The sequence below is a fragment of the Miscanthus floridulus genome, chromosome 8 (assembly GCF_019320115.1).
Source record: "Miscanthus floridulus cultivar M001 chromosome 8, ASM1932011v1, whole genome shotgun sequence".
NCBI lineage: Eukaryota > Viridiplantae > Streptophyta > Magnoliopsida > Poales > Poaceae > Miscanthus > Miscanthus floridulus.
Window position 1 is genome coordinate 190165434 of NC_089587.1, and position 13808 is coordinate 190179241.

The following is a 13808-nucleotide window of genomic DNA, read 5'->3' on the forward strand; positions in this document are numbered from 1 at the left end:
ATAATATCATCTTTGGATCAACAAATCAAGAATTTTGTATGGAGTTTGGCAAGATGATGGCAAGTGAGTTTGAGATGTCTATGATTGGAGAGCTTAGCTACTTCCTTGGTCTTCAAATCAAGCAAATGAAGAATGGCATATTTGTGAGTCAAGGCAAGTATATCAAGGACATGCTTAAGAAGTTTGAAATAGATAAGAGTAAAGCTATTAGTACACCAATAGGGACAAGTGGAAGCTTATATAGTGATGCTAGTGGCAACATGGTGGATCAAAAGATATATTGGTCTATGATTGGAAGCTTACTCTATGTGACCACATCAGACCGGATATGATGTTTAGTGTATGTATGTGTGCTAGATTTCAAGTCTCACCAAGAGAAAGTCATTTGAAGGCAACTAAGAGAATATTGAGGTACTTGAAGCATACACAACATGTTGGATTATGGTATCCCAAAGGAGCAAGATTTGAGTTGATTGGATATTCGAATTCCGATTATGCAGGATGCAAAGTTGAGAGAAAGAGCACATCGAGCACATATCAACTATTAGGAAGATCAATTGTATCTTGGTCATCAAAGAAGCAAAATGGTGTAGCACTTTCAACCGCCAAAGCAGAGTACATTTCGGCCGGTAGTTGTTGTGCTCAATTACTTTGAATGAAGGCTACCTTGAGTGACTTTGGAATCAAGTTCAATCAAGTGACATTGCTATGTGACAATGAAAGTGCCGTAAAGCTCACCAACAACCCGGTTCAACACTCAAGAACAAAGCATATAGATATCTGTCATCACTTCATAAGAGATCACCAACAAAAAGGGGACATTTGCATAGAGAGTGTAGGCATCGAAGATCAACTTGCCGACATATTCACCAAGCCACTTGATGAGAAGAGGTTTTGCAAGCTAAGGAATGAATTAAACATACTTGACTTCTCCAATATGTGTTGATGCACCACCACTATATGACATGCCTCTCCTTCAAGCAAAGCAAGGTAAAGTTGATTGACATGTCATCCATTCATTGTTAAGGACTTGTTTAGTGCATCTAGTCATTCCTATCATGTCCTAGGCTCATTCATGAAAATCAAATGAATTTGATGCTTGTATGGTACCACTATTGCTTGTATATTTGAAATGATCTAGTGGTAGCATATGATATGTTTATGGGCTTGTAAACCTAGTGTTTGATTTAGAAAATGAGCTATAAGAGTTTAACTCAACATGGTACAAGATAACCCTTATTTGGAGATGTGAAGAAGCTTGTCCTTGGATCAAACCGAGTTAAATATCTTTTGCAAGTAATCTAGATTGAACCAAATTGGGAAATGATCCTCATTTCACATGGTTTCACTCCAACCTATCTATAATTTGAGCTCACCTTTTGTGCAAATTGTTGACAAAGGGGGAGAGAAACAAATATATGAGTGATAGGGAGAGATATGATAAAGGAAAGGAATCAATTAAAAATTTGAGCATACAAGTAGGGGGAGCAAGCTCATAAACTTGTATGATGCATTTGAATGTGCATTTCATATATTTGCTTGCATAGCACAAGTTTTAAAATTTCAATATCCATGCTTGTGTGGTGTATGCTAGTTATAGATTTGAGTGATAAAATGAAAAACTAGCATACATATGCTAAGTAACTAGACTCATGCTCATATTATGAAAACTAGACCCTTACTTTTAATATTGATCTCATAGGGTATTCTAGTTTTTATGTATGTCTAGTTACTAATGGTGCTAAGGATGGTATATTGGTGCACTCCGGTTGGTATCATGCTTCAAAGGTCCATCTCTTATACCTTAGCATCATCTGGTAGAAATTGACTCATATATTTTCTATCTAAGCATATGTGTAAGCTACAATCCAAACTCTTAGCACATATATAGGGTTAGTAATTACTACCATTTGGAGTTCATGAAATTTGTCCATACTCTTTTACACATGGTAGATATGCTTGGGCAAGCAACATGAATTCAATTAAATCTCAATTCATATCTTTGTGAAAGGGGGTTGTCATCAATTACCAAAAAGGAGGAGATTGAAAGCTCTAGTTTAGTTTTGGTTAATTGATGAAACACTAAGTGCTAACCTAGTTTATCAAAGTGATTATGAGATAGGCAGCACTACTCCAAGTGATAAAGCAATGTCGAAGATCATGACGATGGTGATGATCAAATGCTTAAACTTGGAAAAGGAGAAAGAGAAAAACAAAAGGCTCAAGGCAAAGGTAAAATTGTAGGAGCTATTTTATTTCGGTGATCAAGACACTTAGCGAGTGTGATCACATTTAGGATCGATAGTTGTACTATTAAGAGGGGTGGAACTCGTATCGAAATGCGGTTATCAAAGTGCCACTAGATGCTCTAACTCATTGTATATGCATTTAGGATCTAGTGGAGTACTAACACCCTTGAAAATGTTTGTGAAAATATGCTAACACATGTGCACAAGGTGATATACTTGGTGGTTGGCACATTTGAGCAAGGGTGAAGGAGATAGAGTCAAAAAGGAGTTAGTCGCGCTGGTTACAGAGTGACCAGACGCGTCCGGTATGATGACCGAACACGTCTGGTATTTGGCGATGAACTCAGCGGCTAGACGCGTCCGGTGTGAATCAGCTAACACAGTGCTCAGTAGATCAGTCGATTGGATGCTGGCAGCGTCCGGTCTAATGTGACTGGACACATCCGATCGTCGATGGATGCTTACTGTACTCGACTAGACACTGTGGCTCAGTGTCCGGTCAGTTTCTTCCAGACGCGTCCGGTCGGCCCTGGTGGCTTACTGGACTCGACCGGACTCGGTGGCTCGGCGTCCAGTCAAGGGTGTTTGAGCGTCTGGTCATCGGTGAATGGGCAGCAACGGCTAGGCTAGTTTGAATTGGACACGTGGCAGTCTAGGGGCTACCGGACACATCCGGTATGCCGCCCGGACGCGTCTGGTATTCACGATCGGAGCGTCCGGTGCTGCGTCCGGTGCATTATGACCGGAGCGTCAGGTCGGTGCGTAGTCAGCCAAATATTTGAGCCAACGGCTCTATTTTGTGGGGGGCTTCTATTTAAGCCCTATGGCTGGCTCAAGCTCACTCTCTTACACATTTTCATTGACATAGCAACCTTGTGAGCTTAGCCAAAGCCCTTCCACTCATCTCCATCATTGATCCATCATCTTTGTGAGATTGGGAGAGAATCCAAGTGCATTGCTTGAGTGATTGCATCTAGAGGCACTTGGTATTCGTGTTGCGCTATAGATTTCACTTGTTACTCTTGGTGATTGCCACCACCTAGACGGCTCGGTGCAGCGGTGGAGGATCGGCATGAGTTGGTGGTTGTTTGTGGCCGTCTCCGGTGATTGTGAGGGGAGTTGTACCTTCCCCGATGGAGTGCCGAAAGGTAACTCTAGTAAATTGCTCATGTTATTGAGTTACCTCACTTGTGGGTAGGTTCTTGCGGTGTCCAATCGTGTGGATGAGGTTTGTGAAACACCTCTTAGCCGCCGAACCACCAAGTGTTGGTCGACACAACGGGGACTAGCATGTTGGCAAGCACGTAAACCTCGAGAGAAAATCGGTTGTCTCTTGCTATTTGATATTCTCCCGGTGATTGGTTTCATATTCATCTTATGATTGGTTCATTCCTGTACATGGTGATATAACCATCCTACTCACTCGTTTACATTCTAGCAAATTAGTTGTAGCAAGCTCTTTAGTGTAATTAGATTTAAGAGCTTACTTTGCTATTTAAGTTTGCTTAGTGGAGCTCTTTAGAGTAGAAAGATTGAGAGCTCTTAGTGAGTAGTATCATAGCAAATTGTGTGTCTAGCTATCATTGCAACTAGAATTATTGGATAGGTAGCTTGCAACCCTTGTAGAGCTAGAGCAAGTTTGCATTTCGCTATTTGTCATACTAATCAAATTGCTCTAGTTGATTTATAGATTTTTAAATAGGCTATTCACCCCCCCTCTAGCCATATTAGGACCTTTCACGTGCGCGTGGGCCGAGCTGGGCTGGTGTTAGCCCAAGCGGTCCTTTGTCCTTTTCTTAGTCTTTTTCTTTTATCAAAAACATGAAACTTGTAAAATTCGTAATAAATCATAGAAAAGTCATAAAAATGCCAAACTAGTTTTATTGAGTTTCTAAAATCATGATCTACCTAATAGTGTATTTTGTTCGCATAGGTTTGGTATGCTTTCAGGGTTGATCTAATTATTTTAACATGCTTAATATCGTTAAAAGGTAAACTTGTAGGAATTGTTATGGTAAATTGTTAATATTGTTGAATCTAAAATTTGTATAGTAGGCTCCTAGCAATATTAAGTACTCACTGTAATTTTTGTAGCTCTAAAATGTTTAGTTTGCTAAATAGATAATGATGTCCTATTGCGAATAAAGATTAAATTGATAGAATAGAATAAAGAAACAACCTTGGTTTATCTAACTAAAATAATTGTTGGGAAATAACGCCTTCTCCGACAACATGTATATATAGCCTAAGTATGGACGTTGTTAGAACTAGCTCGTTAGCTTAATGCGGCATGATCGGGTTTCTAAGGAGTCGGCTATCGTTGATTATTTACATCTATGCATTTGCATCAATGCATATCATATATGTAAGATGATGTGTCAATGGATCAATTGAAGAATAATTGGGAATCTGAGGATGGTGTAATGGTATTCTCTCCAGGAGATGATGCAATGGGCTTTCTATTCAGATGATGGTGGATGATCTAAAGATGCAGATACTAACTTTATAATATATCTTACCTAGGCAAGCCCTGGGCATAACCCCTACTTTTTTACAGTTTAAATTATATTTGTGCATTAAGTTTAAGTAGTTGAATGAAACCCACTTGCATATATATCTTTATCCTATGAGTCTTACTAGTATGACAGGATCGTGTAGAATGCTATGCTACATGACTCCGGTAGAAGTCGAGTGATGGCTGTCACTTGCGAGAGATAAGAAATATATTATTGAATTATTATCACTTGGAATATATAAATTGTGGAAAGAAAAATGGTGACCGGGCAGGGATATGGTTTGGGTATTGGTGGGTGTAAGAGGTTGTGTCGCTGTGGACACAGGGCATAGCTTGGTTATACTGCTTTCCCTGTCTGTGTCGGTTAAGGACCGATCATTGCATAAGCCATCGAGGCAAGTCACAGACTTATTATCCCGAGCACATACTTGGGTATGGGCGCTTGGAAGACTTGTTGCTCTCTTGTCGTGGGTTCAGGCTCTTTTTGGACCGACTGTCAGGGTTTTGTTTTGGTGGAGGAGGTCCTTGCACCGCACTGAGTTCGGGACTCAGGGACGGGGGCTTAGAGTCCTAGTTTGGATGAGGACCTAGGATCCCAGGACAGGAGGGTGACGGGTTGGTCCTACTTGTGCCTTGGGCACAAGCAGGGCATGTGTTTTTGGGGTACCTAGCTAGGGGCATTGATTCGCGAATCATCGGATGATCCGATACGGCTTGTCTTATGCCTAGCACCGTAGTAAGAACCGAAAGATGAAAGATAGAAAGAAAAGGAAATATGATTGCTTACCATCTGCTTGAAAGTAGTACAGGTGCTTACATAGAATGGTTAGTTAATGAACCAATGCGGCTATTAAAAAATTGAATATAAGGACACACGCTTAGTAATGCTTCCTGCAAATGCAATAAACCCATAAGTCAGATAGCCTTGCATATCCTTGGAGTCTTTTCTTTTCTCCTGTCGGGTAAGTCTTGTTGAGTACAATTGAGTACTTAGGGTTTTATTCCCCCTGTTGCAGGTGACAGGTGGATGCTAGAGCTAACTCTTGTGTGTGGATTCCTCCTGATGGGCTCAGTGAGGATTCCTTTACGCTGCGATCGTAGTTGTTATTTATAAATCTCACCAAATGCTTTTATAATTGAAAGTTTCATAATCTGTTGTCGTAGTTTATATATCAATACTTTATCATGTCATTAATAGATGTTTATTTCCGATGTAACTTTGTTCACATGTTTATATTCCGCTGTTCAATTAAATTATTCATAACTCTAATAATATGATTACATTCCGCTATTATAATAATAAATGTTATACTCTGATGTTGTATTAACAGTGATGTAAGAAATGGTTATGAATGATGTAAGCTTTATTCTCTCATTTGTGATCCTGATGGCAAAAATATGAATTTTTGGGTCCTCCCCTGGGGTGTGCCTGATGGAACCGAATAATTTAGTGTTCTCCCCTAAGTGCTTAGTGTCTAATGGAAGACAAGCACTCCTGGGGGCATTAGATTAGGCGGTTCTGCCATAGCAACGATAGATCAGGAGACGGAGAGGCACCTAGGGTTTGCTGTTGCGTAGGAGCAGGCGCGCAAAATTAGTAGGAGGCCGCGCACAGGGAGTGGGGGGAACCCGCACCGACGGCCAAGGGTGGGGCCCGCTCGCGTAGCGCCGTGGCCGGTGGCCCACGCGCGGCGCCGCGCCATCGCGCCTCGACACCGCTTCGTGCTGTGCGCCGCCGGCACGGGTCCGGCTAGCACGAGGCCACGTGAGGGGGAGAGGAGGAGGGCGAGGGCGGCCGCAGCCGTGGGTCACCACCGATGCGAGCCACCATCGCCCTACCGTCGCCCGTCGGGGGAGAGAGGGAAGAGGAGAGAGGATGGGAAAGGAGAAGCGTGTAGAAGCTGAAGCAGGAGGTGCGAATATATTTGTCTGGCCAGATTTCGACGAGGAGCCAGAGAAGCCGAGCAGAAGCTGAGGAGAAGCCGAAAAAGGCAAGGAGAAGCACGGGAAACCAGTTACGATGAAATCCGCTACAATAAATCTGAGACGTCCAATGTGAGATCGAACGGTCGGGACGATTCGAGGCGACGTGGACGACGCTCTTGGCGGACAAAATCGGCTGCCATCGAGAATCCGCTTCGAGCGATCTAGGCCGCCGAACGTGAGATCGGACGGCCAGGGGAATTCGGGGCGACGTGGCCACCCTGAGCGGCGGGCAAAGTCTCTTGCTTTGATAAGAAGAGATTAGCCCACGGTAGTAATTGTGCCCACTTGTCATTCTAAGCAAATATCTTCTTCCCCTTCCTCTTATCTCTTACTGTATTCTCACTCGCACTAGAGGCGTGTTTGGATGAAGACCTGGCCTGGGGGCACCCGCCCAGGCAGGTCGATCCAGCCCCAGGCGCCGAAAATCGACGGCCTGGGTGAGGTGCCTGGGCCAGGCAAGATTCCCGGTCTTCAAAGCAAACAAGCCCTAGATGTTTCTGCTCCGTCCATTCTTATTTTAAGATAATGGAACAAAATTCAAGGCTCTACCATCCTTCTACCTTTTTTGATACGTAGCTTTTAGTATATACATAGACCCCTGAATCATGAATATATGTTAAGTTTCAAGTTTTAGCGGATATTGAAATTTAAAAAATTCTCTTCAAACACGACGAATTCAGTTAAAATAAAATAGAGAAAAATAGATTTAGATAAATCTATTTCGGATGTATATTTGAATTGAGTACGAGTGTACTCCCTTCGTTCTAAATTATAAGTTATTTTTTATTTTTTGGTTGAACCATTTTGTTATGTATCTAGACAAACATATTATTTATCTAGATATATAGTAAAAATGGTTGTACTAAAAAAATTAAAGCGACTTATAATTTAGAATGAATGGAACACGTATTTAATTCAATGTTTTAATGGATATTGAATAATTCGAACTCTCCGCTATTAGTTTTTTTTAAAGGAAGTGCCGCCGTTCATTTTCAGTTTTTCACATAAGCAGCGTGGACATAAACACATGGCTAGAGGTAGGGCCGGGGGACTGGCGGGTTGGACTTGGGACAAGAGGGGACGGACTGCAGCAAAGCTGGCCTGCGGGTCACGTGGGTGCACACCGTCAGTCCGCCAGGACAGACAGTGTGGCTGGCCGGCCGCTGGCCGCTGTGGATCGGTGAGAATTTCTTACGGGATTTCTATCTGCGGCTTGGATTCCCGGACCACAGCACTTGGATCTTTATGTCCCCTCCAGGCTCCAGCCCCGGTGCAGTGGACAGTGGACTCTCGTCTCGTGGGCTCGGGGCCCTCGTCGGCATACGGCTCCAGCGCAGGCGATGGATTGGAGTCCTCACCTGCTATCTGTACCGTTTTCGAGAGAAATCACAATGTTTTTTCTCTGATAATAAATCAGTATCAGCGTACCCTGCCTCGCCTGCGCCTGCGGTGCGAATTGATTGATAGCGGGTACGACTTGTAAGCTAACCTAACAGGCAGAAGGATCGGCAGCGAAATAAAAACGGAATTGCCAATTGTGTCCTCGGGTCACGGCAGCACAGCAGCTCCTACGCCGTGCATGCAGGGATGCCTGCGCTCACGGGCGCACCAGTTGTTGCGGTGAGGCGGTGACGGTGAGGTTTCAACGCCTGATCAGACGGTCCTTTGCAGTGAATTGCCCGTCAGCATTAAGACGGAAGCCATCGGCAATGGCACTAGCAGAGCAGCTACTGCTCAGTTCATTTCTCGTTTCCACTTAATCCGGGGGCGCTGAGATCAGGCACTGACGGACAATTCATTCGATGACGAAATGCTGCTTAACGGGAGGCCGATTGAAACCACCGATTTTTTTTTCTTTTTCTTTTTCTTTTGGGACGCATGCTGGCATGACTCGTGAGTCGTGTGTGTGACTCCAAGACTCCAAGGTGCATTCGCTAGCTGGTGCTGCGGAATGGCTATCGGATTCAGACGTCGTCCGTCGTGGACTCGTCACTCGTGGGGCACACAACTCACAAGCTCAACAGCTCCCCTGACTTGAGATGTTGATGTTTCAGTAATGTCAACTCTAGCAGGAGCTAGTCTGACCTCTGCGTAATTGAATCGATGGCCACCAGTCCATCACATATCCACGGTGCACTCCGTAACGCTGCACTTTCAAGAATCAAGGACGTGTACGTATATGGTTATAAACCAAACACGCGCCCTAAGACTATGCAAAGGGCAAGCAAGAAATTTCGGTTTACCCTACTGCTCTCGTCGAACAGAGATAACACAAATATCTGCCCGATCAACGAGATAAGAGCAAGTTGAACACAAAAAGGCAGAAAAGGGTTCCTTCCTGAACATTCTTCACTAGTCAATCCTCCTTCCTGCGGGTGCGGGTGCGGCCGTTGCAATCAGCTAAAGCGAGCATTTTTTTTTGTTGTGGCTAACCCCGTTGAAGGCCCTGTTCGGATGTATATGTATTCAATCCACAAATATTACAGTAGATTGGAATAAAATTTAATTTAATTTCACTTAAATCCACTTTAATACATATGGATTGAGATGAATATATGCGTACAACCGAACGAAGAAGATTCCGATATTCTACGGCCAAGAGTACGACTGCTTTCACATGCCAAGCCATTTGCACGTTCGCTGCTTTTATACATTAGTAGTATATACTCCTATATGTCTCGAGGCCACTCCATGGTCTCAGTTCTCAAAGTGTGCGTGGCTCGCCTCCATTTCAAAGTGTTCCAGCCAACCTTTTCTTCTGAAATGCTTCCTGATCAGATGATGTCCATGTCCTAGTGGGTCCGAAACTTTTGGTTGTGGAAGGCAGGATCGGTTTCTGTCCTGCTGGCTGCTGTCCATGTCTTACTAAGGGGGTGTTTGGTTACTAATAAGAAATTTTAGTTCCTTTCCTATCGAATGTTTGGACACATGTATGAAGTATTAAATATAGACGAAAAAAATAACTAATTGCACAGATTGTGGCTAATTTGCGAGACGAATTTTTTAAGCCTAATTAGTCTATGATTTGCCGTTGTGCTACAGTAAATATATGCTAATGACGGATTAATTAGGCTTAATAAATTCGTTTCGTAAATTAGTCTCCATCTATGTAATTAGTTTTATAATTAAATCATATTTAGTTCTCCTAAATAGCATCCAAATATCTGATGTGACATACACTAAAATTTAGTGCATGTAACCAAACACCCCCTTAAGTCCCTATGGGATAAGTTTAGCGGTGTCATCAATCAAGAAAAGAAAGAAAAAAAATGGTACGTATCAGCGTAGAAAAAGGACTAGTATTGTCTACTAGTACTCTAGTAGTAGTGTTGGCGATCCGCTTCGTGATCAGGAGCACGAGGAAACGATACAGCGATTCTGGGTTGAGCCCTTGTTTAGTTCGCAAAATTTGGAATTTGGGGCTACTGTAGCATCTTCATTTTTATTTGGTAAATAGTGTCTAAACATTGATTAATTAGGCTTAAAACGTTCATCTCGCAATTTCCCACCAAACTGTGCAATTAGTTTTTCTTTTCGTCTACATTTAATGCTCCATGCACAGGCCGTAAACATTTGATGTGATAGGTACTGTAGCAACTTTTTGGACTTTGAGGTCCAACTAAAGAAGCCTCTGCGTATTTACGTGAACAGTGTGGCATTTATCGCGAACGAAAGAAAGAAGAAATTCCTCAGGAACATTGATTGATGGAGGAGGAAGGACATGCACTGCTGGCTGTCAGATGAGCAGATGGAAAATGGAGTACGGGTTGATGGATGGGAGGTTTTGGTTCTCCCCATGGCCCATGGGGTCCGGCTCGTGCTCCTGGGCAACAGCGGCAACGGCTAGAGCAAAGAAGCTCCGCTTTTCAGGTCCGGCCAGCGTGGGCAATGGGACCAACCATGGGTGCCCGTGCCGTGACACACTTGGGCGTGCCCTGCGAGAGGCGACGGCCGGCCACTTGGGCGTGCCGGGAACCGGCCCCCGGCGGATGGATCGCTGGCTCCACCGCCCAAATCCAGTCCAGATCTGGCGCGCCCTTCCACTAACCCGCTTCCCAACGCCCGAAGATGTTCGCTTCGCCGGGGCAAAAAAAACCGAAATACTGTTTCAACTTCTTCGTAGCAGGAAAATGTTGTTCGGGCTAAAAAAAATAAATAAGCTGAAGAAAACGGATTATAAGCGATCGTGAATACAGTTGCAGTTGGTGAGTTGGAGCTCGGCGGCAGCCGTCCATGTTCCGGCCTTGGGCAACCTATACCCCATCCCTTGTTCTACGAGGGAAACAGGATCGGGAAAAGAAACTGACGGGCAGGTAAAGAAGGGGAAGAGCAAAGGTTAGCGTATAGTACGTGACAGCGATGTGCCGAGCGGGCAAATGTGGTCCGGTCGCTCCGTGCCACGGCCCACATAGTACATCCCAGTTAACCAATCGACCGTCCTGAAATTCCGCACCAGCTAGCTTGTACCGTTGTACGTACGGAGTATAGGCGCGTAGCGTAACCAGATTAGCAGCCCGTGGTTGTTAGTACGTGAGTTGTCGCTAAAGGACACCTTTGCTAGGCAAGTTATGTCATAATGTAAATATTCTTGTCCTCAGTGCGTTATTAAATAGCGTGTCATGTGAAAACTATCTTCTACTTAATACAAAATACAAACATGAACAATCCTTTTTGTGTATTCGAGAAAAAAAATTGGACCATTTTTCTACACATACTGCATGTACTGTTCTCTCCTTGGGTGTCTTCACACTACCTGTACAACTGCTGCTCTCTCGGTTACTGGTTGCCGTCGGTTCCAGTTTCCCACCGTCCGCCCATGGTTTTGCGTTTGGGTTTTAGCCTTTTGGGCAGTGACGGCACCGGCGGGTCTGCTTGCTGGAATGCTGGGACAGATGGCGATGTGCCTGCACTCATTTGGGCTGGTCCGCTTATAAGCTCTCTGTTCAGGCCTGCCCATATGCCTTCCAATGTGAAGTAAACTGGGCCCAATAACGTTGAGGATGAATTCCAGTTCCAGCATGCATGACGAATGTTTGTTTCTCCTACTCCTCTGTGTTTCGTTGTGGACGTTGTCAATTATTTCTCTCTAGAGTATAAGAAGAAGAAAAAACATTGCAATTTTTTATTAGTATTGACAACTAGGCCTATGAAATAAACAAGAAACAAGGAACAAGGGTGTTTGTCCGAGAAAGGAGCGATTGATGTGTCCAACAATGATCAGCTCCAGGGAGTCGCATGTCGTGATTCTTCATAGAACATGTCATGTCGACAGTTACTAGGGAACATATATGTGCACCGAAATTTCGACAGATCCAAAGCTTGAGGATGAGGAATACAGGTTGGAAGGCATGGTTCCGGATTATAAGAACCAGCATTGCATCAGTCGTCACATAGTTGAGCGAGCCTCCGGCGTGCCGGCCTGCCGCCTGCGCACTCGCAGCCTCGCACAAATCAGCAGCTGGCGGCATGCGTCTTTAGCCACCGGGAGTAGTCGTACAGGCGGACGCGGACGGCGGACCGCGGATCAGATGTCCAACCAACGACGCCATGCCGGCTGTGGCCACCAGGAGTATTCAGGCAGGCACCTGATGCACGAACCAGACCGCGATACTCCGGAGAGGTACTGACATTTCATTTGATTCACTCATCACCCCTCTTCATCGATCGCCACTGATCACCTGATGACAAGCTAGCATCAACGCTCGCAGGAGGGACTGGGCCAAGCTTCCACGGGACCTTGCTGCGGAGATCGCCGGCCGCCTCCTCGGCATCGACCTGACCGAGTACATCCGCTTCCGCGCGGTGTGCAAGCCGTGGCGGTGGTCCACAGACGACCCGCGCCTCCTCAACAGCCGCTTCTTCCCCCGCAACTGGGTCATGCTCTCCAACTACGGCGAGGACGACACGCGCCGCCGTCTGCTCAACGTCGCCACGGGCGCCTCGATAGTTGACGACTTCCCGGAGCTCTCTGGGCACCACCCATTGGGATACGCCGAGGGTCTTCTCGTCCTCTTAAACACGGCGACATCCGGCATCCGCCTCTTCAACCCGCTCACGCGCGCGGTCACCGACCTCCCAGGCTTCTCATCCTGGTCCCCCGCCTCGTTCAGCGCGCTCATGGCCGCGACGGCTGCCACAGTATTGTCCTACGGGGGTTTCGGCGTCATCGACGACGGTGGCACCGCGGCCTCCCCGACGATGGTGGTGCTTTTTCTGTCTGCTCAATTGAAGGTCCCGCTACTCGCCATCATCAGGCCCGGGGAATCACACTGGGCTCTCGCTGACACGAGCGAGCTGACTTGCAGAGCGTACCAAGTATCCGTGCTCTCGCTGCACGGCCGCTTCTACCTGTCGACGTCCACGGGAGACGTGCTGACCGTGGAGCTTCACCCGGAGCCCCGGCTGGTGCACGTGGTTAGGAAGACGGCGACCCCCACGACCACCACTGTTCCGGCCATTTGCTCCTTCTATCTTGCCCCGTCCGGCAACGACGACGGCGCCGGGATGCTCATGATCATGGTGCACGCCAGCGGAGAAGACGAAGACCGTGGTGAACACGTTGAGGTGTTCGAGGTGGACGTCGACGGACGCAGGCTCATTCCTAAGAGCACCGTGGGTGCTGACCGCGCTCTGTTCGTTGGGTCAGTCCGGGCGCTGTCCATCTCCACCAAGTTGTTTCCCTCCATCGCCGCCAGCGCTAATGCGGTGTACTTCTGCCATGGACAAGGATCCAGGAGGAATCTGTTCCACGTCTTCCACATCGATAATGGGCACGCTGAACCGGCGGTCGAATTGGAGTTCTTTGAGCAGATGCAAGGGCGAGAAGGGCCTTCTTCGGCCCATTCAACCTCGACGTTTATCTAGCTTGCTGCGTGGATGTGGCGTTCGGAGCCCTTGGGATCTGAGCGGACATCCGGTTGCGTTTATCTATTTTGATTCCGCTATGTATAGCGCGTATAGTGCTAGCACTTTGGAGCTAGCACTTTTCATTAAGACGAAGTAGAAAAATATTACAAGGCAGGCTGCAGTAACCAGGCGGTTACCCCGGCGAACGCCCA

The 13808-nt window shown here is 45.9% G+C and overlaps 1 protein-coding gene across 2 annotated transcripts; it reads left to right on the plus strand.

Annotated features, from left to right (window-relative positions):
- The first annotated feature begins 12182 nt into the window (after positions 1 to 12182).
- LOC136474354 (uncharacterized) lies at positions 12183 to 13808 on the plus strand. 2 transcript variants are annotated; one of them, XM_066471945.1, is made up of 2 exons: positions 12183 to 12370; positions 12444 to 13808. In XM_066471945.1, the coding sequence occupies exons 1-2, from the start codon at positions 12279 to 12281 to the stop codon at positions 13612 to 13614; spliced, it is 1263 nt and encodes a 420-aa protein (XP_066328042.1). In that variant the 5' UTR covers positions 12183 to 12278; the 3' UTR covers positions 13615 to 13808. The 2 variants fall into 2 exon arrangements, with proteins under 2 accessions (XP_066328042.1, XP_066328043.1); XM_066471946.1 differs by having other exon boundaries at positions 12459 to 13808.